A 27,888-nucleotide genomic window follows, 5' to 3' on the forward strand; every position below is an offset into this window, starting at 1 on the left:
TCTGATAATCCAGCCACAGCTTACTCATTTTGGATTGTGCAGCAAGTTCAGATTTCTTTTTTTCAATTTCATCAGTAATTTCACAATTGCAGCTGATTCTTCAAGACTTTCAAGAGAGATGTCACCCGTTAGCAAGGATGAATACATTTTCTCAATCTCTTCTACTTGGAGCATGAACGCAGGATTTTCCTCCACTACAGATGACACAATAATTCGATGTAGACACTTGCTCACCAGTAGATGACCTCAGAATGCCCTCTGAACAGATTTTCCAAACATCATATGAACTACAGCATTTTCACCATACACCAGTTCCAGGATGTTTTTTTACATCACATATAATTACTGGTAAGAGAAGACTGAAAACCCTTTTATTAGAATTTTATAAATGTTGGGTGATTGCCTAACAGAAGTTTGATTATATAGAGACAATTTATTGATTTTACACCCTTCATTTTTTGCCGCCATCTTGGATTTCAGGTTAAATACTGATCAGATCTAAATGTTATTGACACCAGTGGATTGCTGCTCCATTAAAACCATGGAACAGAACCAACAATTATGTTTTTATCACAATTATTGAAGAAGTTATAGCTGTTTTTGTTATTTCAAAGCCGGTGGCGGCCATCTTGAAAATGACTGTTTTAACCCATTTCCGGATGTCAGATTTTGGTGGACTTTTTTTCTATTGATCAGTATATCCAGTAGGAATGAAAACCACTGAGAAACCTTTTGTTGCAATTTGTTGTGGGTTTGGTGGTTGTTTGTCATAAATTGACCCGACTATCTCTCCTTTTCTTCTTTATCTCAACTCTATTTTTCTTTCATTTTATCCTCCCCCACTATTCTCACTCTGTTTACATGAGAGGGAGGTTTCAGACTTCAGTCAAAAACACGTTCTGTTCCATTGGCATCAGGAAACACACCCAGCACTGGAAGTTACTGAGGAAAGGACTGAGTTTCACTGGACATGGACCATTCCTTCATGGTTGTGAGGAAAATAATTTGAATCCACTTCATGCATAAAAACGATGTGGCCCCTTTTATGGAACATTGATCAACTTAAACCACTGACTTCCAAACACAAAGAAATACCATTTGAAGGACTACCCTGTCACTCTGTCAGTCAGTCCAACAAACTACAATGGAAAGAAAGTCTTCGCAGAGACTAGTTTCGGTCCAAGCTGGTTGAAAGGTCAAACAATCGATGTTATCAATTTGAAAGCTGATAAGAGTATGTTAACCTTTGTTCGAAGCAAGGAGTGCTTTAGCCCTTCATCAGAACAAAAGGGTTAGCCCTACATCTTCTTTTGCTCTGATGAAGGGTTAAGGCTCAAAACGTCAGCAGCCCCTTGCTTGCCATGGCAGTTTACATATACCGTACTCTCAACGGCTTTGAGTTGATAAAAAAAATATCATAATCCCATGGACGAGTTTGGAGATATTAAATTCTAGAAATATACTTGAAATGAACAATTTATGAGTCAGATATAATGAATATTCAAATGGTTGAGGTTTCTCTCATTTAAAACTGTTGGGTTTGATTGAACTTTTTCATACAAATCAAGGTAAGCATGCAAGCCTCAACTTGAGCAAAGCTCATAAAAAGGCATTTCCAAAACTCACTATATGACAAACTTTCTCTTTAGTATTTCAACATGCCCCAGCATAATGCACGTAGCTATGAAATAGGGCTTGGCTGGGTCCTGCCTGATCACTCTTGCCTCTGCATAAGGACCTCGTGGCCCATAATTTTAGTTTACACTACTCTCATTGTCCTATTCTCTACGATGGTGAAGTGAAAGACAAGCAAATGGAGACCTATATTTGCAGAAGAGGAGTTGGAATAGGGTGGGCTGAGTATTTTTCTTTTTTTAATCTCCTATATGCTTTCGCAGTGCAGCCGGCACTCGGTCAGAGGGAAAGATGATGAAAGGGCACACAAAAGCCAGAGGAAGATATGTAAATGGAGAACAATGAACAGACTTTTGTCACAGCACATGTGCACATGCTGGCTTTTCACTCAAGCTGTCGTTATGGGCAGGTGTAAAGGCAATGGCCAATAGCATTGATGATGGTACGATTAAAATCAGCAGAGAGATGACCATTGCGGACATGTCAGCCAGGTTGTTGTGGGCCCCAACCAGCTGCATTGGATGCATGAATGAGGCTTTGGCAAAATTTCAGCCCTCACATTACCATAGGGAAATAAGTTCGGTTCAGATTCTGTTGGGATGTGGGGTTTGGAGGAGGGACAAAGAGATGTGGCAATTTCAAACCAGCTGCCCTTTAAGTCCATGCAGCACACACGAGAAGAACAAGTCCATTATATGTAAGCACACAATCAGACCTGGACTCACAGTGTTTGCTTTATTAAATTAGCTTCAAGAGATTATGACGATAATTTAGCATGAAACATGTACAGCCATTGCTCGAGTCGTCGTTCTGCAAACACCTGCCACATCAAAACCAACAGGTACGCACTTGTACGGAGATTCACAATGCAGGCACATCATTTCATGACCAACGGTAGATGGAGAACAAGTACACAGCACGTAGGTATCGTCAGAACAAGGAGAACATCACATAATGACATACAAACGTGTGCACTGGAATATCTAGGCAATTTAATCACCACGAGGTCGATGTTGTCAACAGTGGGGATTTCAAAAGCCAATAAACTACTTTGTAATTATATCAGCAATTTTCTAAGTGAAAACCCATCAAGTTATTGTGATGTCATTGAAAGGACCTTTCTGCACAAAGTCATTAAACCGGACATCCAAATGGATGCAATTACTTATGAGGTTTCGAGGGATGGATGTCATTGGAGGTCAAAATGTACGTTTCATCCATTTACTCCAACGGTGCTATGACCATCCACATTCCAGATTCTAACTGTCAGATCTTTCTTTTCTTGGGTTCATAAACACGCATCCTGTGTCAACAAGCTTTTCTCAGCACAGCATTAGAATTAAAAACACATGGTGTTCGGCCTAATTGCAATGAAACATCTGCCGGTTCGGCTATGTGTCACGATATCATGTGTGCAATGCATTGCAGCTGTGATGAGCTCTGTATGCAGGCAGAAAAACGTACGTTTTAGACTACCCCCCCAATCCACCACCACTTCCCCACATCCCCCCCTCCCTCCTCTACCACCCCATCTCCATCCTATTCACTCCCAAATCCACATGCATCTCATTCCCAAGGTCTGTAAGAAGGTCCAAAAAATGCTTGAAAACTCCAAAATCATGGGCATTGAAATATTTTTTTTATCATACACCAATATATTCTTAAAAAGTGAAAATTTCTTTGCAGATAAATCACTTTGTATCAGCGCTCAAATATTTTAAACAGAACAGCAAAGCATCACATCTCAATTCAACTTTCCCCATGCAATGACCATCTTTAAGCAAAGAGGACATGCAAGAGACATGTTTGTTCTTAAACTCGTGACAGCCAGGGATGAATAATCGACCCCCGGGAGCATAAATGGGCCTGTTTGTCGAATCCGAGGCATACAGGCAGAGGCAAAAACAGAATTAGAATGCGATCTAAAAGGCTAGTTCTGTTCTGTTTCCTCCTGACTCTGCCAAACCTGGAGAATCAATCCAAACCTTTGCACTTTATTCCATGGTTCAGAGTTGCTTTAGCACCAAAAAAAGCTCATATAAAAACACAAGGAAGTACACCAACAACGTCAAAAACAACAAGAAATAGCTGGGAAATAAAGTCCTGGCTCACCCTGAGCTCAAGGCTCATTTCCCATGGCCTGGCGGCAAGCATAGAGCCATTTGATGATGCGAGCATTCCTCTCAACCACTGACACCAATGAGGGTGCATGCTCTAAGCCATCAGCATCTAGGTCAGCATTTCCCCAGCGACTCCTCGTGGAAAGGCCATCCAGTGCTGGGTCATCTGAGCAGACGCTGTGCTCTAATATTTGTGAGGCCCTTTTTGTGGCTGTCACGCTTTTCAGAAAAGCTGGCTCCAGGCCACAGAACTCAAAGAACCGCTGTTGTTCATCTGCATCATTTGAAACAACCATGGCCAAACCGCTGCTGTCGTGTGGATTTTCTGAGGTACTGCTATTGCCAGTCACTAAATCACTGGTTGAGCCCTTTGCAGCAACAATCGATGTGGAAGGTTTATCTCCCCCGTAGGCTGAATGACTACACATGAAGGAGTCTAGACCAAACTGGTATTCAAATCCTAGAGTGCTACTGGGTCTGCCATTGAAACTGACCTGAGTACTGCAAAATGGGTGAAAGCTGGGACCTGAACTTGGACTACTGTTGGGGCTGAGGCGTTGGCTCGATCTGCGGCCACGTTCGAGGCTCTTTAGACTCGGCTTGAAACCTGGACTAAAACTAGACTTGAATCCTGAACTTTTACCAGGACTAATGACAGAATTTGGAAATGGTTTTGAGGCTGTCAAGATGCCTGCAGCAAGCTCAGTATTTGAACTGGTTCCTGCATCACATTGAGGAGTACATTTGAGTTTAGAGCCAGTGGGTGGACTTTGACTTTGGTTTGAACCAATATCCTGATAAGCACCAAAGTTAGGACAGGGTTCAGGGCTAGAACAAGGCCAGAGACCTGTACCACAACCAGGATTGGAGCTGTTCCCACTTTCACCACCCAACTGTTGAAAAAATCTACGTAAAAGGCTAACATGCCCCCCCTGAATCCTAGCCCCACCGTTGCCATTAGAGTCTTGGGCTGTATTTTTTTTTTCCCGCTTGGTGTACATCACAGGTTTCGGCCGCAATGCCAAAGGGTGAGCCTGCCTATTCCATCCAGCTCCTGACTTAGCTGGTTGCTGCAAAGAGTTGATGGCATTGTTGAGTGCCTCCAGATTGAGGTTTCCATCACAACAGGTCTTCTGTTCAGATATTGGTGTTGGTGAGGGTGAATGATGCACAGTGGCCATTTTGGAAGAAGGCATGGGGCTTGGACTCTTCACATACTTAGCTCTGTCTGCTTCCAAACGTTCCCTTACACTAAGGCAGTCTCTCCGCTCACAACCAACATGTAACCGAAGGTAATCAGGCCCCTTACTTAGTAAACGCAAGGGTAGTTGAGCGGCTTGTGTCATTGCAGGACTGCGTAAACCAGTCTCTAAACCTGCCCCTGCCGGCATGGTTGGAGTTATTTGGTTTTGTTCTGGAGATGCATCCAGCTTCTTGCAGGTTGTTTAAGCTCCGATGAGCATCAAAATAGGCAGAAACTGAGAATAACCTTTGTGCTTCTTTAATTTTGTAACGCCTTAATTGTTGCATTTGACATCATTTTTTAAGCCAGTGAACAAGTGGAGAAAGCCAAGACAAAATTTCTCTCTTTCTCTTTGACGGTTTCCCAGTCAGCCAGCAACACACTTCAATGTTCACATTTATTGCTTTGGTGCACTCTCAAGGCTCAGGCATTGTCCATTATGGCAAGGAAGCCACATTTGTGCCTGAAGGAGTTGAGGAGAATGTCTTTCACTGCTCCCTTGGTCATGCCGAGATAAAACGCACATGGCTTCAATTTCCGGTTTCCACAATCCTTCTTGGCACAGATATATGGCACTTTCAGGTCCGAGCAGCAGAAAGGTGTCCTACATATTCCTGAAATCTGGATGGAGGATTAGAAGACAAAGGAGGTCATTAAACACAACATAAAAATCTGTCCTCTCTGAAAGCAGTATTATTGCACAATTTAATGTGGGTATGAACACAGTCCAGTCAACATTCCCCATATGTACCTAATTCAGAAACAAATTTTTTGAAACAAAAGCATGAAATAATAGAAACTGTATCTCAATTGGAGATGACTCTACATGCTTGTGGGATTTTCCCAGGTGATTGGGTACAGCTATTAAATGTTAACAGCTCCACAGAGCCCTTGAAGGTTGACAAACCACTAAACAGGGTGGATAATTTCCTCCATGGCCCACATCAGGATTGGATGACCATGGTTGGATTTGAACCCAAAACTCTTGTTAATGAAATATGGCACTCTTTTGTATAACATCGTAAGCTGCTTTCACAAGTTCAACTGGCAGTCAACAACGAATGATCATTAACGAGGAAGGAAGCTCTTAAATGAAACATTACGTTTGTTTTGGTGGTGTAGATTAACTCTTTGTGCCCGTTTCAAAAATGTTTAAAGCAGCGAGTAATGGAGAACAAAATTACACACCACGGCAATTTCGGTGACATCAGGATCCTCAGCCACTTTACCGTATGCAAAGAATAGTAATTAAAAGAAAGATAAAACCTCCAGTTGTGCGCAGACTCCAGAAAGCAAATCCTGCTGTTCACCACTGTTTTCCTACAGGGTACGTCAAATGCATCGTCATCTGGTTTGTGCAGTTGGAATGTTGTGGAGGATTTATCCTTCTTTTTATTGTAATTTGGGATCCTCATTTACTAGTATGAGGAGGGTCCGACAAGTTTCCAACCTGATCAAGAAAGAAAATTCCATCACAAAAGTTGATTATTTTATATTTCAACATCATCCCCCTTGACTTGAATGCACTTTATCCGCTACCTTTCTAGTATTGTTATACCATCTTGAAACCAATATCCATCCTGACATCCCCACACCCTTCCCCCAAAATCTCTCTACAGCAGCAATGACAGCCTCATTTGAGTCAGATTTTCCACGGAACTCAGATTAGTCTGGAAGAGAGGGAGAGGTCTGGTGGAGCAAGATCAGGTGAATAAGCAGGATGCGGAATAATTTAAAGCATCCATTGCCACTTGTGCTGAATGTGCAGGTGCATTATCCGGGAAAAGCCAGACACCTTGTTAAGTTTCCACTGAGGTTTTTGATAATTTATTCCGTAGGTTGATGTAAATAATTTGCATTATACAGGTAACTAATAATCATGCTTTCTGCAGATTTCTGATTTTTAGATTAAAAAAAAAACAAAAAACATGCATACCGGTTTTATCCTGGGTCACAACAAGGCCAAAGAAAGCCTATGGATAACGTTTACATTCACCAAGAAGTTGACATGAAAGTTGCATCCATGCTCTGGTGAAAATTCTGAGAATCCATCTTGCTGAGACCTTGTTCATGCTTAGCTTTTCATGTAAAATCCGGTCAAATTACATTTTTGTTATACCATGGACACAGGCCAATTGCCTTATGGTGATCTTTGGCCTCCTTTTATTGAGAGACAATGGGTAAGCACCATGAGGTCGCTGGTTGATGGAACACCATCGGCTGTGATGGTAGAGGCCAATTCTGGAATGGCAATCTTTGTTCCAGATATTGCAGGTAAAGCTGGTCATTGGAGGTTGGAATTCTGTTTGCTCTTTCCTTGTGCTGCTGTCTTTTCTCTTGCCAAGTTGTATTATACTTCTCTTTACTTATTTTGAGTAGAGCCCCTGTTTGACTGTGCACCGCCAGCTGGCACGATCACTGGCAACTGGTTCCCAGGTCTCCATATCAATGTTGCACACCTTCATATCACATCTGCGGACATCCTTGAAGCAGAGCACTGGGCAGCCTTTGGGCCTTATGCCTGTGGCGATCTGCAGTACATCCTTTGGGATCCTGCCATCTTCGATATGACACACATGGCCAAGCCATCGTAAATGATGCTGGTTCAGTATGGTATACATGCTCGGGATATTAGCTTGCTCAAGGATGTCAGTGTTCGGGAGGGGGTCTTGCTATATAATACCAAGAATATATCTGAGGCAACGGAGATGGAATACGTTAAGTCGGCGCTCCTGGATAATGTACATTGTCTACATCTCACTGACATAGAGCAAAGTGCACTGATACACTCAAACCTCGGTGTTCTATGTGAGTGCATCATTTTGCCAAACACTTTATGCCAATCTGGATATGGCAGCTGATGCCTTCCCATTGCATTTGTTTATCTCGGCATCAATAGACAGGTTGCTGGTGATGGTTGATCCCAGATAGGTGAATTCTTGGAACACTTGCATGATATGGGCACCATTGTTGATCAATGGGTTTTTGCTAACATCCTGTTCCATATGATGTTCATCTTTTTGAGACTAATGGTCAGTCAGGCCAAATTCTTTGCATGCAGCTGCAAAACCTATCAATGAGTCTCTAAAGACACTCCTCACTGTGAGATGTCAGGGCAGCGTCATCGGCGAAGAGTAGTTCCCTAATGAGGACCTTGCGAACCTTAGTCTTTGCTTTTAGTCGAGCCTGGTTAAACAGCTTGCCATCCGACCTTGTGTGAAGAAGGAAGAGTACCTCTTATGAGGACCCAAAAGCGTGAGAGAGTAACAGCAAGAAAAATATCCCAAATAATGTGGGTGCAAGTATGCAGCCCTGTTTCACGCCACTTAAGATGGGAAAGACATCTGAGGCAGCACCACTGTACTGCACCCTGCCTTTCATGTTGTCAGGAAATGAGGAAATTATGCTTCGTAGTTTTGGGGGGCATCCAATCTTTTCCACAAGTTGAAAGAGTCCAGCTCTATTGATGAGATTGAAGACCTTGGTCAGGTCAATGAAGGCAATATCGAGGGGCATTTGCTGTTCACAACATTTCTCCTGTAGTTGATGTAGGGAGAATAGCATGTCAATTGTTGATCTGCCCATTTGGAAGCCACATTGTGCCTTGGGATATACTCACTCAGCCAGTCTGGCGAGAGCAACTCTTGCAAAAAATCTTCCCCAATACACAGACCAGGGAAATTCCATGGTAATTATTGCAGACACCTTGATCACCCTTGTTTTTATAGACAGTGAAATGCTGGCGTCCCACACATCCTGTGGCACCACACCTCCTTCCAGCACAAACAAAACAGTTCATGGAATTGGGTGAGTCGTGCGGGCTTGGCACACTTAACCACTTTGAGAGGAATGCCATCATTTCCAGGTGCCTTACCACAAATGATAAGTCAACAGCAATAGAAATGTATTTCTGCGAATGGTGATACACCTATCTCATCACTATGTCTTGAACAGCATTTGCTATTTCATCAGATGTCACCTTGGCTCATCTTCTGTGCTCTGCTCACCACAACTGAATTCAGCAAACCACTCATTAACTGCCTAATGTTTACACCATATCAGCATGAATTTCCTTGGGTGTCATTTCCTTGAGAAGCAAATATTTGATCATGGCTAGATAGTCGGTGTTCCCATTAAACTGGCTGGGGTCGTATGGAAACTCAGTTACCATGTGGAAAATAAAAAATACAAAGATTCAATAATTCGTCATAAGTCATCAAAAACTGTGTCGGAGTGGTGACCCATCCAGGACTGTACGCCTTGCTAATGAAATTGCCTCGGCAGCCCTATGTGCCTTTATAGCACGAAATGAATGGTATTATTATATTATTATTATTAATCATCAATAAAGTTGTACTACAATCCACCAAGTTTCATTGTGTTATGACACTTAGTTGAGTGTTCATAGTAAAAGGCCAAAAATTATTGGATCACCCACCCTCCCACAAACACTACCCCATCGCTTGTGCTCCTCTAGGTCCTATTTTCAAATCTTCTTGTAGTTTTCATCCCCTTTCCTGAATCCCCTTCAACAATTCTTTATTTCTTAATTTATTTCCTCCAAAAATAACCATCCCGCTGCTTGCAACAAACATGCCATGTACAACAGCAACGGAATTCCATAAAATGACTTGTTCTGGTCAAAAGAAAACTAAACTGGCACATCAAATTATACTGTTCTTCATTATGCTTCTTACAAGTCTATAACTCTTCTTTTCTTCTTTCTTCCTTGTACAGTTCTCAGATTTTCAATAATAAATGTTTATCAGACTTCACATCACAATAGTTTCTGTTTCTAGATCATTGTCATACAGGTGTCAAAGGCCATTTTGCAGATCATAATGTCACATTTGATAATTATTTACTTGCACAGCATATGAAAGGGTTATGAAATGAGTGGAATTAAGAATTAACAGAGCCTCAAGGAGATAGCAAAGGAATATAAATTACAAACAATGTGAAATCTTTCAACTATGACTGACCCCTGACCCCTGACGTGATGTCAGCTTACATACAAGGTAAAAACTCCACCTTTGCATTAACACAACATTGTTTTAGGTCAGAAAAAGAAAACATTATTTTACATTCCTATCCTTCCCATGAAGTATGATCCTAGTGAATCAAGTAATAATCCAAAAGTTGAAATGTTGTGCAAAAGTTGAAATGTGCAGCTTCGTTCCTTCGCTCTCGTAAACAACGACTGGATTGGGGCATTTTTTCAATTAGATCGGACCAACCGTATCATGAATGGCCATAACTTTGGAAACACCTGGGAAACATACTCAGGACCCCAGCGTCAATTGTGATGTCATATCAAACGAAGAAGAAGAAGAATTGTGACGCCCCCTCTCTCTCGCCCCCCTCTCTCCCCCCCCCCCGAGTCTCGCCCCTCCTCTCTCCCCTCTCTCACCCCCCTCTCGCCTTCTCCTCTCTACCCCTCTCTTGAATTGTGACACCCCTCTGTCTCTCTCACCCCCCTCTCTCACCCCCTCTCTTGCCCCCTCTCTCCCCCTCTCTCCCCCCTCCTCTCTCGCCTCTCTCTCTGTAAATGTATTCACAAATGTCTACCAAGCACAACAATTAATTCAAACCTTGGGAAAAAACAGCTTTCAAACCCTTGGGAAACAGCTGTTTCCCTTGGGAAAATTCAAACCTTGGGATTAATTAATAATTTGAACAATTAATTCAAACCTTAGGAAAAAACAGCTTTCAAACCTTGGGAAACACTTGGGAAACAGCTGAAACGGATGAAGAACGATATCAAACCTTGAAAAGTCACATACTCAGGTCCCAACATGGATTGTGATGTCATTCGTGCAAAAAAACCACAAAAATAAATAAACATTAATTGTGACGTCATTCGTGACGTCATAGCATGCTGGGGACGCTGTGGACCTGAGAGTGTCCTGTCATTGGTTGACAGACGTTATTGGTCATTATTGGTTGACAGACAATAATATAGGTCGTTATTGGTTGACAGACATTGGTCATTGTATCACGTTATTCTTTATTACTGCCAATTATTACCTTCGCATTCTGCGATTATGTTTTGGTCGGCGTGTATTTATTTATTTGTTTATTTATTTATTTATTTATTTGTAATCTTGTGATTCGTATAACTCAAAAAGTATTAAACCGAATTGCATGAAATTTGGTGGGATGATTGGTTATTAGCCAGGAAGCATTCGATTAGATTTTGGGATCGTTCGGGTCAAAGGTCAAGGTCAAGGTCACAAAAAGGTCAAAATCGTCTTTTTACGATGACATGGTCAATTTTTATTCAATTTGCATGCAACTAATGCCAAAATATTCAGAATTCAACGCCTCATCTTGTGATATGCAATATGACACAATGACGCCCATACTCTTGTTACCGGTTAGGGGTCAAAGGTCAGGGGGGTCATGACCTTGAAAAATATGCGGCTTTTGTCATAACGTGGTCAATTCTTGTCCGCTTTACATGAACCCAGCACCAAAATGTTTAGAATTTAATGCCCAACCTTGTGACACAATGACGTCATAACACATGTCACCCATTGGGGTAAATGTCGGGGGGGGGGGTCACGTCCTTGAAAAATATGGGGTTTTCGGCATAACTCAGTTAATTCTTATTCGATTTGCATGAAACCAGCATCAAACGAGATTACCTTCTCTTGTTGAAACGTTGTATTCACCGAGCTTGCGAGTGAAGACTCGCCAAAACGACGTGAGTTGATTGTTGTTTAGTCCGTAGCCCCCGAAAGTCGGGGGGGGGGGTCATGACATTATAGATATGTGGTTTGTGTCATAAGACCATTCATATGAAACCAGTTCCCCACACTCATACCAAGAACAAAACAAGTAGTGGCGGCGAAGGTATGCGCTCTATGAGTGCCCGTTCTAGTTATTATTATTATTAATATGCTGTTATCATTATTCTGAGATATATTTGGGAAAAAATGGCATGCTAAGGTGGAACAACACTTCAGCTGCGATATATACACCTTTCCAACACTGAAAAAAGCAATAAAATGATAACATATATATATATATATATATATATATATATATATATATATATATATATATATATATATATATATATATATATATATATATATATTGTTGCGGATTTCGCGCCCACCGGCGTGCGGACGGCCACGTAACTCGAATCGCGGCACGTCGCCCACCGGACGGACAATCCAGTCGTGACCCTCTCGGACTAACGCCGGGAACCAGTCACGGGTGGACCTTTCGGTCTCACCGCGATCGAGCCAATCAGCCCCCGCGTGGGATAGGGTTGCTCGCCAAATTCGAACTACCTAAGTACCCACGCGGAGGAGGTAGACCGGGCGTCGCACCTCGCCCGCAGGTCGACTTCGGACACGGGCCACTTGCCGACCCGTTCCCGTACTATCAGAATAACCGGCGGTGTTATCGTCGACCTCGACGGTTCGATTAATTATCGGGCGTATTCAGCCCACTACCAACCCTTTACGTGAAGCAAGATGGGGATTCAATGGAGGAAAAGACGAAGCGAGGCGGGAGAACAGTTCAACAATAAAGCACATTTATTCGCGGCACACGGGAAGCACACAAATACAATTCCACCAAATGCACACAAAAAAAGAAAACAATTCCATTTACACAAAAAGCAAACATAAAAGTGAAAACACAGTGCAGAGCTAATACCGACTACCGAGCACACGGCAACACTTATACAATTCTACTTCACAGACGGCGCCGACAACACATACCCAAAACCAAGGAAAAGAAATACCTCAAGAATGAGGCAGGCCTGAGGCCGAGACCGGGTCGGGCCTACCCGTCTGGTGATGAGACGCGGAGCGGCGATGGCCCCGCAACCCGCGGGCCTCGCGGACAGTGCCTGGCAGGGGGTGGGAACGGGGCCCCCTTGGTCGCACTATCTCAGCGCGGGGGGAAACAGGAGGGGGTTGCTGATGCTCGGGGTATAGAGGATCTTTATTATCCCTGGTGTGCGTCTCCACCTCGGCCAGGTCGCGCTGCCGGCCTCCCTCGGGCGTGCAGCTCCTGGCACCGACGCGAGCACCCCCTCGTCCGACTCTCTTCAGCTTCTCCAGCCACTGCAGGCTTCGGGCTCCAGTCTTCCACACTCGTCCCCTCCGTTCCGACTCCTTCTCGTTCTCGACTCCTTCTCGTTCTCGTTTGCGACTCTCCTTCTCCTTTTCCGTTCTCGTTCTGACTGACGAACACCGTCCTTTTATCCCCCCGTAACTTTGCCTTTTACCCCCTCCCTTTGACCTTTCACCTCGCTCCCCATTGGCCCGAGAAAAAGTGGGCGTGAAGGCTTTTTGATCCACAAATTTGCATATATCGATCGCCCTGGGGCGGGCCAGTCGCCCCTCGCTCACCGATTGGACGGCAAAAAGTGGGCGTGTGTCGTTTTTGATCCGTTTTTGAAGCACAAAATCCGTGATTTTGTACACGCTGTTCGACGCGCGTTCTGCATGAGTCCAACATCGGTACCCACAGCGGGGCAAGAACAGTGGCGATGCTACGGTTGTGAGGTGTGCGTGAAGGTCGTGGCGGTTGTGGTGAAGCGGTGGTTGTGGTCGGTGGTTGATGTTGTGGTTGTGATCATGGCGGTTGGTCCAAAATAAAGATAGTAAAAGAAAAACGGCTATCCTGAAGAGTCGCAGCACGTATAAATGACATGTATTCCCACTAGACAACGGGTTTGGGCCTAACTACACATGCACTTACCGAGATACCTCACCTAAGGGACCTGAATGGTGGTTTGCGAAGCTGGTACCCACAAGACTACCCCTTCCTTTTTACAGACTCGTCCCGAGTCGTCAAATTTTCGTGTGCCATCATGTGTAGTTTTCCCCTAGTACACTTTACCTACGGATCCCTGAGTGCGACATTCATGGTATTCGTGTCCCCAAAATAAATAACCTGAGGGCTGCGTAACTATCTAAACAAACTCACTCACACGGACGACTTAAATAAAATTGCCGGCGCTAAGACAACATGCCGGGGGCGCACTCATATGTACAGTACATCTTACCTTAACTTACAAATCTTACACTAAACCATGGCCCAGGATCATCGAACTCTGCAAAAAGAAAGCAGTTAGCAGGGAGCCAGGCTGCCCACATGCAGTCTCTGGCTCAAAACAATGCAGGTGACAGGGAACGTGGCTGGCTGCTCACACGCAGTCCAAGGCCTTCCCTTTTGAACTGAACTCAGTGAACCACAACGGTGCTTGGGCTGCACAACGCAGTCTCCGTGCCAGCTCAAGTGGCACACGCAATGAACACAACGAATGGATGCATGAACGCAAACACGGTGCACGGGCTGCCACTGCAGGCCCGTGTTGTAGCTGCCAACAGGGCAGTTCTTGCAGCTTGCAAACTGTTGCCTTGATCCTGGCGCACATGGAAATGAACAGGGGGGGGGGGCAAAGCAAAAATTGAACGGGGGCTGGTGAACAGGGGCAGTGGGCATGGCATGGCAAAGGCAGCAGGCAAACACAGCCCGCAGAAGAAGGCCGCTGCAGGCAAACACAGCCCGCAGAAGAAGACCGTTGCAGGCAAACACAGCTGGCAGATGAACTGGCCGGCACAGGCCTTGAAGCAAAACACGGCCAGCCGATGGCACAGGCCTTGCAGCAACACAACAGCTGCCGATCAAGTGGGCCGGCACAGGCCTTGAAGTAACACAGCCAGCAGATGAAGCTGGCCAGCCTTTGCCGTTCAGTGGAGGTTGGTGGAGGGAGTGCGGTGGTGCTGGCCACTGGAAGGCGGGCTCGGACCTACCTACCTGTCTCCCTCCCACCTATCGCCTTTGCCTGTCACTGTACATACCCACTCCCTTAATTTGTCAAACCCCAATTTAGCCCCAACTTATTTTTTTATTGTTTTTATTTTTACTTCCCCACTATAAATCGTCCCCTAACCCCCTTTATCGTCCTTGTTCGGCTAACCTATTCTGTCACCTAGCCTACTCCCAACCCCTACGTTCCCTTCCCAGAGGGGAACAAGGGAGAGCTAACGTCCTGTGTCGAGGCCCAACGAAGCCTCAGAATGGCCTCCCCAGAGTTCGGCGATCTTAACACCAAGTGGGTCCAGCGGCCCACAACGACAGCGAGGGGATGGATGGTGCGGAGGGGTACATCCCCTAATCTACCCTAACCATTTAACTGTTAAACTACCCCGGGGCTTTCAACAAGCGCCTCTCGCTTAAACTATTGGTTCTAACAACCCAGATTCCCGTCGCCTGTGTTGGTGTCCTCACAATTTCGGGCCTCGCCCCCCAATTTTCTCTCCGTGCCCTCACACGGTCTCCTGGCTGGGACACGTGGCTCTCTTAGGCAGGCACGACCCTCTGCCGAATCTCCCGCTATGGCACCCCCGGGCACTACACTGCCTCCGAGCCTACCAGCTCCCTAACACCGGGGAGTGCCCCCCATGGCACCTCCCCTGAAACGCACACGTGGCAGGCCGGCCTCCCGGGCCCCTTTCCGAGGGTCACCCGTGCCCACAACACTGCCCACGCGGCTAATGGCGCCCCGGGCCCCCGCACCAAGCAGGCGCACCCGTGCCCACTACTCTATCCCGGCCCCCCATGGGCCCTTGGCCTACCGCGGCCGACTAGCCTGGTGCCCGGGGTACCCACTCAGCGATACTCACCTTTCGCAGCCACGCTCCCAAGCCTGTCAACAGGGCTCCTGCACCCCTCCAAATGGGTCTCGAGCCTACATTCCCACCAACAGCAAAACGACCTCCGTTTTGTAAATTTGACTAACCCCCTAACTCACTTTACTCTGACCCCGGGGTCCCTTGGGCGGGAGTCACTCCTCCCCCCAATCACTCATCGCACCATGCATTCCCCATTCGCTCCACTCACACAGACCCGCTGGCCTCACTCACTCACCAAGCACATGCCTCACAACTCACCAACTCTTCAACACACACACCACTGAACTCTGCCATCCTTCTAACTACATCCCCTAACTAACTCGTGCTCCCACGTCGTCCCTTAAACTAAAGCACGTTCCTTTTAACCTACGTAGCTAAACTACGTCCCCCCTACACATTCACTGTCTGTCTCTGTCTCCAAATAAATCATTTTATTTCCCAACCTAAATCTGGCTACAATCCCTCTAACTAATCCATTCCACGGACTCCATGAGGACTTACCCCTGCCCCATGAAGTCGGTCTAACTAAGCTAACCCTTCCCCCTAACTAGTTTCCATCCTGTGCCCAGGCCAAGGGGGTCTTCCACCCTTTGCCCAGGAATCCTGTACACCCGAAAGTGAGGCTTGCTTTTTTTTTTTTTTCATGCGCAGCACCTGCGCGGCAACTCAGAGCTCGCGCACTTTGCACCTGCCCGTGACGTCATGCAGCTGCACGTGTTCCTCGTCCCTCCTTGGACGGGACCATCCGGCAGAGATACCGCTCCTGCCGGATTCCAACCCCACGTGCAGCCATGACGTCACCGTGCGCAAAAAAAACCACAAGCCCCACGTCTCGAGGGGTTCCCCACGCGAACACATGTGCTTTGCCCGTTGGAGCTTAACACACACGATCGCGTGGAGAACCCGTCCGGTCCAAATCCATTTACCTGCCTAAACTTTGTCCGTCCGCGGGATCGGCAAATCCACCGCGTGCGTTTCCGGACCGGGACTTCACTCTCGCAAGCGAGCACGTGGCGGTCTCGTGCGTTGCACAGCACGGACCGCGTGCTCACTGCTGGGTGAACCCGGCACGGTCCCCGAAACAACTACAGCCGCTACTCGGCTTTCTCTCCTCTGTCGCCGTCTCCGTCTTCGCCATTCAACACACGCACACCTGCGTGTTACGACGCACACAGTCCACACCATCACATTCACACCGGGAGACGCGGCTGCGTGCTCCCGCATGCCAACCGACATCTCCCTCTCATACCGCTCTCTCACACACACGGTCTCCCTTGCACACAGCGACCTTGCACACGGCCGTTCACTCACGCGTGCGGGGGCACTCACCCGCGGTGCCTCACTCGCACTCCGTCCCTCATCCACACACGCGGGGGCACTCACCCGCGGTACCTCACTCACACACAGCGTGCTGGGAAGCACACACTCCGGCACACTCGCCACCACACCACTCACACGTGGTGCCTCACTCACACTCCGTGCCTCATCCACACACCGTCCCTCACTCACACACGCGAGGGCACTCACCCGCGGTGCCTCATTCACACACACGGCGACACTCACACACGGTGCCTCATCCACACACGGCGTGCTGGGAAGCACGTACCCTGGCACCATCGCCACTACACCACTCACACACGGGGTCGCTTCCACACACGGGGCCGCACTCACACCTTGCACCACACACACAGGGACAACCACACTGGGGATTCGTGTCCCCACAAGAGTCTCCGGGGCCTCTATACCCCCCAAGCTTTCCAAGCACCTGTCCACAGCACCCGTCCTCTCAACCTCGCAAAGCACGACCGAACTCACCTGGTCGTGACTCGCCTCAAGGGGGCATACTCCCTCCCCTCGTTCCTGGAGGAGGCCATCCAGGTGCTCGCACTGGGTCCCCACACGCTCCGCGAGCTCACCCCCATTATCCTCCACTACCTCCGTGTGTGTGTGCACGTCACTTACCCCGTCTTCATCGTGTAGTCTCTCCTCTATCGTTCCCTTCCCGGCTACCGTCACTGCCAACTCTTCACCCTTTACCTCCCTTGTCTCAACTATTATTATTTCCTTTGTCGTCACCTCGTGTCTCGTCTCACACGTTTTGGTCTCCCCATTTAATTTTTCCCTTTTGGTCACCGTCGATTCCTCTGTCACGACCCTCGCCCAACACGCCCCAAGAATTATTTTTTTACCCACCTCCACCGCGGGCCTGTCAGCCGTTGCACCCCCTTCCAGCTCGTTTGCTCCCACACGTGGAGTCGCCATTCCCAGCTCCCTGGTCACGGCCTTCATGCCCGCCTGCAGGCATCGGCCCATGTTCTGCGTCTCACCCCGTAGCTCTTTCATTTCTTTTTTCATTTGCTTGCCCATGCTTTTCATTTCGTTTATAAATTCATTTGCGTTTGCATCCATCTTTTCGTTTATTTGTTGTGTATTCGCATCCATCGTCGTTTTCACTTCATTCATTTGCTTGTTCATGTCTTTCATTTCGTTTTTTATTTCATTTGTCATTGCCGCCAGCATGGCGCATAGCTGGGCCACGTCGGGTGCGCTTGAGTGAGCCGTTTCGGCAGGGGTTGGGGAAGGGTCTTGGTGGAGAGGGGGGGGGAGGTGTCATACACCGCGGCCGCTGCCGCACCCACCTCGGGCCCTGGGTTCAGTTGGGCGGGTCCGTGTTCCTGCACAATCAACATTTCCTGCACGGGGATTCCATCCTGGACCATGGACTCTACATTATTACACATATACATTTCTAATACCCCCGGCTCCCGCTCGCCTTGAGACGCCATCTTGCTTCTCGTGAAGGGTTAATTTGCTCGCTCGTAATTTGGAGGGAATCGGGGGTCGCTTCTCTCACCCCTGGACCGATTCCCGTGAATTTAGCCGGAGACAGGAGAGCCCGTTTTCCTGTTCTCCGATACCAGTGCCGCGAGGAGGGCGATGAGTTTATATCCCACTCCTGACACCAGTGTTGCGGATTTCGCGCCCGCCGGCGTGCGGACGGCCACGTAACTCGAATCGCGGCACGTCGCCCACCGGACGGACAATCCAGTCGTGACCCTCTCGGACTAACGCCGGGAACCAGTCACGGGTGGACCTTTCGGTCTCACCGCGATCGAGCCAATCAGCCCCCGCGTGGGATAGGGTTGCTCGCCAAATTCGAACTACCTAAGTACCCACGCGGAGGGTAGACCGGGCGATCGCACCTCGCCGCAGGTCGACTTCGGACACGGGCCACTTAAGCGACCCGTTCCGTACTATCAGAATAACCGAGCGGTGTTATCGTCGACCTCGACGGTTCGATTAATTATCGGGCGTATTCAGCCCACTACCAACCCTTTACGTGAAGCAAGATGGGGATTCAATGGAGGAAAAGACGAAGCGAAGCGGGAGAACAGTTCAACAATAAAGCACATTTATTCGCGGCACACGGGAAGCACACAAATACAATTCCACCAAATGCACACAAAAAAAAAGAAAACAATTCCATTTACACAAAAAGCAAACATAAAAGTGAAAACACAGTGCAGAGCTAATACCGACTACCGAGCACACGGCAACACTTATACAATTCTACTTCACAGACGGCGCCGACAACACATACCCAAAACCAAGGAAAAGAAATACCTCAAGAATGAGGCAGGCCTGAGGCCGAGACCGGGTCGGGCCTACCCGTCTGGTGATGAGACGCGGAGCGGCGATGGCCCCGCAACCCGCGGGCCTCGCGGACAGTGCCTGGCAGGGGGTGGGAACGGGGCCCCCTTGGTCGCACTATCTCAGCGCGGGGGGAAACAGGAGGGGGTTGCTGATGCTCGGGGTATAGAGGATCTTTATTATCCCTGGTGTGCGTCTCCACCTCGGCCAGGTCGCGCTGCTGGCCTCCCTCGGGCGTGCAGCTCCTGGCACCGACGCGAGCACCCCCTCGTCCGACTCTCTTCAGCTTCTCCAGCCACTGCAGGCTTCGGGCTCCAGTCTTCCACACTCGTCCCCTCCGTTCCGACTCCTTCTCGTTCTCGACTCCTTCTCGTTCTCGTTTGCGACTCTCCTTCTCCTTTTCCGTTCTCGTTCTGACTGACGAACACCGTCCTTTTATCCCCCCGTAACTTCGCCTTTTACCCCCTCCCTTTGACCTTTCACCTCGCTCCCCATTGGCCCGAGAAAAAGTGGGCGTGAAGGCTTTTTGATCCACAAATTTGCATATATCGATCGCCCTGGGGGCGGGGCCAATTCGCCCCTCGCTCACCGATTGGACGGCAAAAAGTGGGCGTGTGTCGTTTTTGATCCGTTTTTGAAGCACAAAATCCGTGATTTTGTACATGCTGTTCGACGCGCGCTCTGCACGAATCCAACACCGGTACCCACAGCGGGGCAAGAACGGTGGCGATGCTACGGTTGTGAGGTGTGCGTGAAGGTCGTGGCGGTTGTGGTGAAGCGGTGGTTGTGGTCGGTGGTTGATGTTGTGGTTGTGATCATGGCGGTTGGTCCAAAATAAAGATAGTAAAAGAAAAACGGCTATCCTGAAGAGTCGCAGCACGTATAAATGACATGTATTCCCACTAGACAACGGGTTTGGGCCTAACTACACATGCACTTACCGAGATACCTCACCTAAGGGACCTGAATGGTGGTTTGCGAATCTGGTAACCACAACAATATATATGTATGTATGTATAGATATGTATGTGTATATGCATATATATATATGTATATGCATATATATATATATATATATATATATATATATATATATATATATATACACAATATACATATATAAAGAATAATGTAGAATGTTGGTAGTGGGGATGTTAAAGTGTTAACTACATAAATGATTCAAGGTGGTATGTTGGTTGTATAATGAATGGTAAAATTTATATAAATAAATAAATAATGCAAAGTTGTGTAATGGTCATGGAGGTGGTGAAATGCATATAAATAAATAATCGTTCCCTAAAGCATACTGTATAATCCTGTACTATTCTCCATAAAATTGCCTAAATTCCAAATTGGCTCTGATCCCAAAATCATTGGACGGGCCTCATCTCCAGATATTATGGCATTCATGTGCCGAATATGAAAGAAATATGTCGTCATTTTGAGTCGTCTCCATCCAGACGAACGGCCTAACAATATCCAAAATATAACCCCCCCAGCCAGGGAAACAGCTCTGTGTAAGGCTTGTGTGGCCTGGAGGTAGGCACACTCGCATCTAAGCTGTCTACCCTGGGTTTGAATCCAGACCAAGATATAAATTGTCACCCTGGTATTTTGCAGGCCGGACAATGGATTCCTCGATGTATGCCATGTCCATCAAATTGAGATTAAGCTGGTGGACCAGTCTACCAGCAGTGGTCTTTGCTGGATGAAAGATCCCATAGTGTCTTTTATGAAGAGCAGGTGAGTAATTGCTGTTGCCCTGAACAAATGACAAACTAGAAAGGCACTCGGTGGAGCACATTCCTCCACCATGCAATGCATGCTCCATGAGAACATATCGGGCCCATTACATTTTTGAAATATGTTATATATCGTTTTTGGCCCTATCTTTCAATGGTGAAGAATCATATATAAACAATTAAATAATTGTCGTTTCCAGATCTGGATTCGGATCTTCACCAAAATCGAATCACTTCATCCTTGCCACACCCAACATGTCCACCAAGTTTCATCCGAATCCGTACACAACTTTTTGAGATATCGTGCTATGTCTCGTTATTGGCGCTATCTCTCAATGGTGAAGAATCACTTAAAAAATTCCAGTAGTCGGATCCAGATCCAGATCATAACCAAAATCGAATTACTTCGTCATTGTTAAACACCGAACTTGCCCACAAAATTTCATCCGAATCCGTCAAAAACGTTTTGACATATCCTGCACACAAACAAACAAACAAACAAACAAACAGTCATAGAGTGGTACTTACGAAATCGTCAACTTGACCTCTGACCTTGTCTCATAAAAGCTGTCTCTGGAGAAGGTAGCAACGCAAACCAGAAGTTTCTACCATTATTCTGTACCAAACCATCAAAAATCGAATGTTTGACCTCACTGTGACCTTGACCTTTGACCGATTTTGACCAAAATCTAATCAGCACTAGCCATCACCCTCCTGAATCACGTGGTGTAATTTGACATTGGTAGCTTCTTCAGTTCTCGAGTTATCATGCCTACAAACAAACAAACACACACACAAACAAACAAACACATAAACAGATGATGGAAGTCATCAATATACACTGAACAAAAATATAAACGCACCAAGCGATTGTTACTATTTTACCTCAAACTCATTAATACTAAATCTTCACAACAATTTGGTTATAGAATCCATGACAATTGAGCATTAAATTTCAAAGAGTTCCTTGAGAATTCTGGCGACAGTCTTTGCGCTATAACAGCCGACACAACCGAGGTGTCACTGTCAGAGTTCACACAGTCAGTAGCGGGTGTGTCCACCTTTGGCGACGCGCAGAGCGGTGCATCTCCGGCGCATGGACATCACCAGATTATCGCCTGCGCCTGTTATGCAGCCCGACAGTCTCATCGGCAGTCCTCATGGCCGGTCGGAGTCGATCCCGGAGATGTTGCAGCCTCATGTGACGATCCTGACCGGCGGTGGTCACACGTGGTCGCCGGGCATGTGGGCGGTTCAGGTGCTTCCAGTCTCTCTGAGGCGCGTTCTCAGGCAGCTAATGGTGGAGTGGTGGACATTGAAGTGTGCTGCAACGGCCCGTACTGACGTCCCAGCATTCATCATGCCAATGGCGCGCTCCCTCAAGATTTGTGACATCTGTGACATGTTGACATTTGGCACCAGTCCACATTTTGGGGAGGCCTTTTATAGGGCAAGCTATAGGGAGTGTTTGTGTCCTGGTCACGCTCACTGACCATCACTCTGTCAAGCCCCATGGTGCTCATGGGAAGGATTACTCAACGTGTGAGTCCACACACTCAGAGTGGTCAATTTCAATGGGAACATCTGTCTTGAGCAAAACAAAGGAACCATTGCTCAAACATATCATCGGTTTGACCATTTTCCCATAATGGCAATCTTGACTTAGATATTTAGGTTGGTGCGTTTAGATTTTTGTTCAGTATACTTACAAAATCTTTAGATTTCGTAAGTAACAAACAGATATAAAGGGGGTGAAAACAACCTCCTTCACCTTCGGTGGTGGAGGTAATTACTGCCAAATCAACTTTCGTTGTAAGTCATGCTTCGCCAGCCAGTTTGTGAAAGATTTAGACCAAAAATTGTCCTTGGCCGACTTCGCATGAAGGTGGGAATTGTGGCTGTTTACTAAGTAATTGTAGTAGTAGTAGTAGTCGTCGTATAAGAAGAAAAAGATGAAGAAGAACCATTGATAATAATAGTAATAAAACACTTTCCCAACTTTCAAAAGAAAGTATATATTTGTTAAACTTTTGAGAATGAAAACAGAAGCCATTATCCTAAATGATGTGGCAGTGATTCAACTTCAACACAAATGTCAAAAACAGCATGATATCATGAAAACAATTGGGTAATGAAAACTACCAGCAAGCCATCTCACCAATAAACCGATGAGGAATCTCATGTATAGATAAGTTACAGCAACAACTTGGTGCAGTTTGGCACATGAACAACACAGCTTGCTGCTGTAAAACTCCCTCAGATCTCGCAACTCACAGGTGGCCTGCCACACAAGGATAGAGAGGAGAGGGAAGGAGACATTAAAGAAAAAAATATTGGGTTGAAAGAGACAAGAAAAAGTTCACAAATAGTTGCAGCACAGAAGGAATTTCATTTACCTATTCACGTCAACATTTTTTTAGGATTCGCTGTGATGGTCATGTGAAATTGAGGATATATCTGTGCAATAATTATACCTCAAGGGATCAGACTGGCCGTGTTGAGCGTTTTTTGGAAATGGATGAAGTCCATTTTGGAAATGGATGAAAAAAACTGCAATTGTTTTCTTTTTGTGGTTTTGGAGCATCTATATATTATATATAGGGCAGCCAGGGAAGTGGGTGGAGCGATGGGGCGGGCCGGGGTGAGGGGAGAAAATGAAGAAATCTTTTTTTTATCTCAAATTGAGATATTGGTGGGAGTATTGAGTTGGGGAGTTGAGGAGAAAAGGGAAAGGAATGTTGGGGGGGGGGTAAAGGATATGGTAGGAAGGAAAGTAAGTAAAAGTTTTTTGTTGTATACAAAGTTGAGGCTCATTGAGGAGCTCAAGCACAGAACGAATCAGGATGTAACAGAACAAAAGGAACTGCAGAAAGAGAAGCAGGAAACACACCAAGAGCAGGGATGAGGGACAAAATAAATGGAGACTTGAACAAACAAGGGATGTGGGGAAGTATGAGGGGTAGGGGAGGATGCATGGGGAGGATAAGGTGGTTACAGAAGAAAACTCTCAGTAAGGAAAGGCTGGATGTTTGGAAAGAGGTGGGCTTGGGGAGGGTTAATGGGGATAGAAAGAATCATCGTTTTGAATGGGGGGTGGTGGTGAACAGCTCCCTTAAATAACTGGATGGAAAAATGTGATTGAAGAGACTGAGGAAGTCGGTTCCATTGGCGGAAAAAAAAAACAAAAAAAACAGAGGAACGAATGAGTGGAGGTGAGTCATGATTCTGGAAAAGTATTGCCATTTCTCGCAATGATGAGGCAGAAGCACAAAGCAGGTCGGTCACATTTCTTTTTTTACCACCTCTCCTCTGGTCGAGCTCCTTATGCTACCTCAGCCTTACAACTCTCTCCAGCAGCTCCAAGATCTTCCAGGAATCCCCTCTTTGTTAAACTTTCAAAATCGAGGCTAACTGCACCCCTCGACTCTTTTGTTTCTTGCTTCTCCAATTTGTGGAGCACCTTCATGAGGGTGTTAAACACCACTCTTCCCTCCAGAGCTTCAAAAACGAGGTGTACAACCATGTCATGTCATCCCTCATTTCTATCCACGATCTCAACTATCCCCATTAACCCTATTTAGCTCAATCATTGTACTTGGTGATTGCTGTTTCTTCCCCTCCTCTCTATTTACCTGTTCCTCCATTCCCTTGCTTATTGTGCCTAACTGTGGCACACTGCCTCCACTCTCAGCTCATTGTATTTTTTTCCCTCGATAACTTCGCTCTTCCATGAGCTTCGATCTTGGCCAACAAAATTAAAAAATGCCAAGTAAAAAAGTCATAAAATATCATAGCCCCCGTTGTTTTAGGATTTTTGCTGTACGGAGATAAAGGGCTAGCCCATATTTATGTACAACTAAAATATCCGCCAGTCTACCAGTCGGCCATCAATGATCAGATCACAAAATAAAGTGTAGCGTACATGCATGCCATCATGTACTGTGCTTGTGCCACGTTTGAACAAAATCAGACCATGCATATCTGAGAAAGGTTTGGGCACACATTTAAGTAAGAAAATGGCCGCCAGTTGGCCATGTTTGATCTGAAGTCGAACAAAAATGACGAGCTTATGTAAGCCATCAATCTTTATCTGTGTTACATGTTTGAACAACATCGGTAAATGCATGTCCGAGAAATGGTTGAGGACCTGTTCAACATCAGGTGTTTTTACAACTAAAATTGCCACCAGTCAGCCACCTTCGAGCTGATCTCGAAACAAAATGACTTACTTATGTAATCCATCATTCTTTATCTCTGTGCCAAGTTTGAATAACATTGGTAAATGCATGTCTGAGAAATGGTTCAGGAGTTCAACATGGGGTCTTTTTTATAACTAAAATAGCCGCCAGTCAGCCATCTTGGATATGATTTCGAAAAGAAATGACGTGCATATGTAAGCCATGATTCATTATCTGTTTGCCAAGTTTGAATAACATCGGTAAAAGCATGTCCAAAAAATGGTTGAGGACCTGTTCAACATCGGGTGTTTTTACAACTAAAATTGCCACCCAGTCGTCAGCCACCTTCGATCTGATCTCGAAACAAAATGACTTACTTATGTAATCCATCATTCTTTATCTCTGTGCCAAGTTTAAATAACTGGTAAATGCATGTCTGAGAAATGGTTCAGGAGTTCAACATGGGGTCTTTTTTTTATAACTAAAATAGCCGCCAGTCAGCCATCTTGGATATGATTTCGAAAAAAAATGACGTGCATATGTAAGCCATGATTCATTATCTGTTTGCCAAGTTTGAATAACATCGGTAAACGCATGTCCAAAAAATGGTTGAAGTGTTCAACATGGGCTTTTTAATAACTAAAATGGCCGCCAGTTGGCCATCTTGGAGATGAACCCCCCAAAAATATGACGAGCATATGTAAGCCATCATTCCGAATATGTGCAACAGGTTTGAACAACGTCAGTAAATGCATGTCCGAGAAATGGTTGAGGACGTTTTCAACATCGGATTTTTAATAACTAAAATGGCCGCCAGTCGGCCATCTTGAATCTGAACCTGAAAAACAATTACATGCATATGTAATCCATCATTTATTATCTGTCTGCCAAGTTTGAACAACATCAGTAAATGCATGTCCAGGAAATGGTTGAGAACGTGTTCAACATCGGGGTTTTTTTTTTACAACTAAAATGGTCACCAGTCTGTCATCTTCGATCTGTTATCGAAAAAAAAAATGGCATGCAGATGTAAGCCATCATTGCTTATCTGTGTTCCCAGTTTGAACAATATCAGTAAATGCGTGTCTGAGAAATGGTTGAGGATGTGTTCGATACTGGGGGGGGGGGGTAACATCTAAAATGGCCAACAGTCTACCAGTCGGCCATCTTTGATCAGATCACAAAATACAGTGAGACTCAAAGTTTGCCATCATGTACTGTGCTTGTGCCATGTTTGAACAAAATCAGACCATGCATGTCTGAGAAATGGTTGGGGACACATTTCAGTAAGAAAATGGTTGCCAGTCGGCCATCTTGGATGTGATCTCGATCTTGGATCTGATGGGCCGATGTAAGCCATCATTCTTTATCAGTGTTTTAAGTTTGAACATCATCGGTAAATGCATGTCTGAGAAATGGTTGAGGACGTGTTCAACCATGGGTTTTTTAAAACTAAAATGTCCGACAGTAGGCCATCTTGGATCTGAATTCAGAAAATAATGACATGCAATATGTGTACCATTATGTGTTGTTTTTTTAGTATCAAGTATGGATAAAATCAGCCTGTACATGTCAGAGATATGGTTGCGGACGCACGCAAGCACGGACATGAAAACCGAGACCAAATCCATCAGCCCCCGTTTCGAACTAAATCCAACGGGGGCTAATAATGCATGAGGAAAGGTCGGAAAGGGGCGAAACCTTCCACCATTCTTTTCATATATAGTAATACAGTATAATGGAGGTGTTCGCATCCCCTCCTTACCCCTCCACAAAATCATCAAGCGCATGGAAAAAATGATGCAAAGAGGTCACCGATGTAGAGTTTTACAATTTTCCCATTGATGGGAAGGAAAATTGAAAGATTAAATAGGATTCAAAAGATCAATCAATAACGATCGCATTCTTTATTGAAGTTTTCCCATCAGCCTTGCTGAGGGCTCAGAGCTGTAATAGGCTATGTTTAAGAGAAATAACGCTGATTTGATTGATATGTAATATTCAAATCCCCTAGATTTATGGTAAAGTTTATATCCCAGCACTTTTGAAATGCATAATCAAATTCTTATTAATAACATACTGTAGCTCTGCTTTGAGTGGCAGACTTATTGCAAAATTACTTGCAGCCAGTTAAACATATGTTGATGTTAGCATTTTCTTCTCTCCCTCAAATCTTTCCATCAGTGAGGAATGCATCATTCATTACATCATTGTTATTGCAAATTCCAAGGCATGAGAGGTTGTTTCACCTCAAAGGGCAAAAGCAACGCTTCTGATTATAATCAAGTCCACATCATTCAGTTCTTGCTTCCAGATTATAGCTGGTTAATTCTGAATTCTCGTAACCAGGGGAAAACATGGTGACATGGACCGCATAAATACCTTTCCAATTCAAACGTACACTCTGGGAGAGATGGACTTTGTCTATCAATGATGTATATGAATGTACAAGTCGACAAGGTCATAACATGAATACATACGGCAACAATTAAACATCACACAATCTCCCAAACATATTCTCGAAAGATGTTTTATCACCATAAATTCCTTTGACATCATATCCCCAAGGGTCCATTATAACCTTGCTATCTGCAAACCAGTTTTAGTGCTGGAACCCTCTTATTCGAGAGGAACGAAGGCCAATTCTTGGAATCA

General features: G+C 45.7%; 1 protein-coding gene across 4 annotated transcripts in view; it reads right to left on the minus strand.

The window, feature by feature from the left end:
• Positions 1-2,351: 2,351 nt before the first annotated feature.
• The window catches only part of LOC147026457 (uncharacterized), a 121,368-nt gene continuing 95,831 nt past the window's right edge, over positions 2,352-27,888 (minus strand). For 2 of the 4 annotated variants that reach the window (XM_085881890.1, XM_085881889.1), the window contains exons 2-3: positions 23,214-23,336; positions 2,352-5,619 (exon numbers count right to left, since the gene is read on the minus strand). In XM_085881890.1, coding sequence (XP_085738016.1) covers positions 3,755-5,146 — 1,392 coding nt within the window. In that variant the 5' untranslated portion in view covers positions 5,147-5,619; positions 23,214-23,336 and the 3' untranslated portion in view covers positions 2,352-3,754. Of the gene's footprint in view, positions 5,620-21,583; positions 21,828-23,213; positions 23,337-27,888 lie in introns of all 4 variants that reach the window. The other 2 variants (XM_085881891.1, XM_085881892.1) reach the window with 2 other exon arrangements.

The sequence above is a fragment of the Eptatretus burgeri genome, chromosome 5 (assembly GCF_056783735.1).
Source record: "Eptatretus burgeri isolate ZD-2024b chromosome 5, Ebu_testis_v1, whole genome shotgun sequence".
In the NCBI taxonomy this organism is placed as follows: domain Eukaryota; kingdom Metazoa; phylum Chordata; class Myxini; order Myxiniformes; family Myxinidae; genus Eptatretus; species Eptatretus burgeri.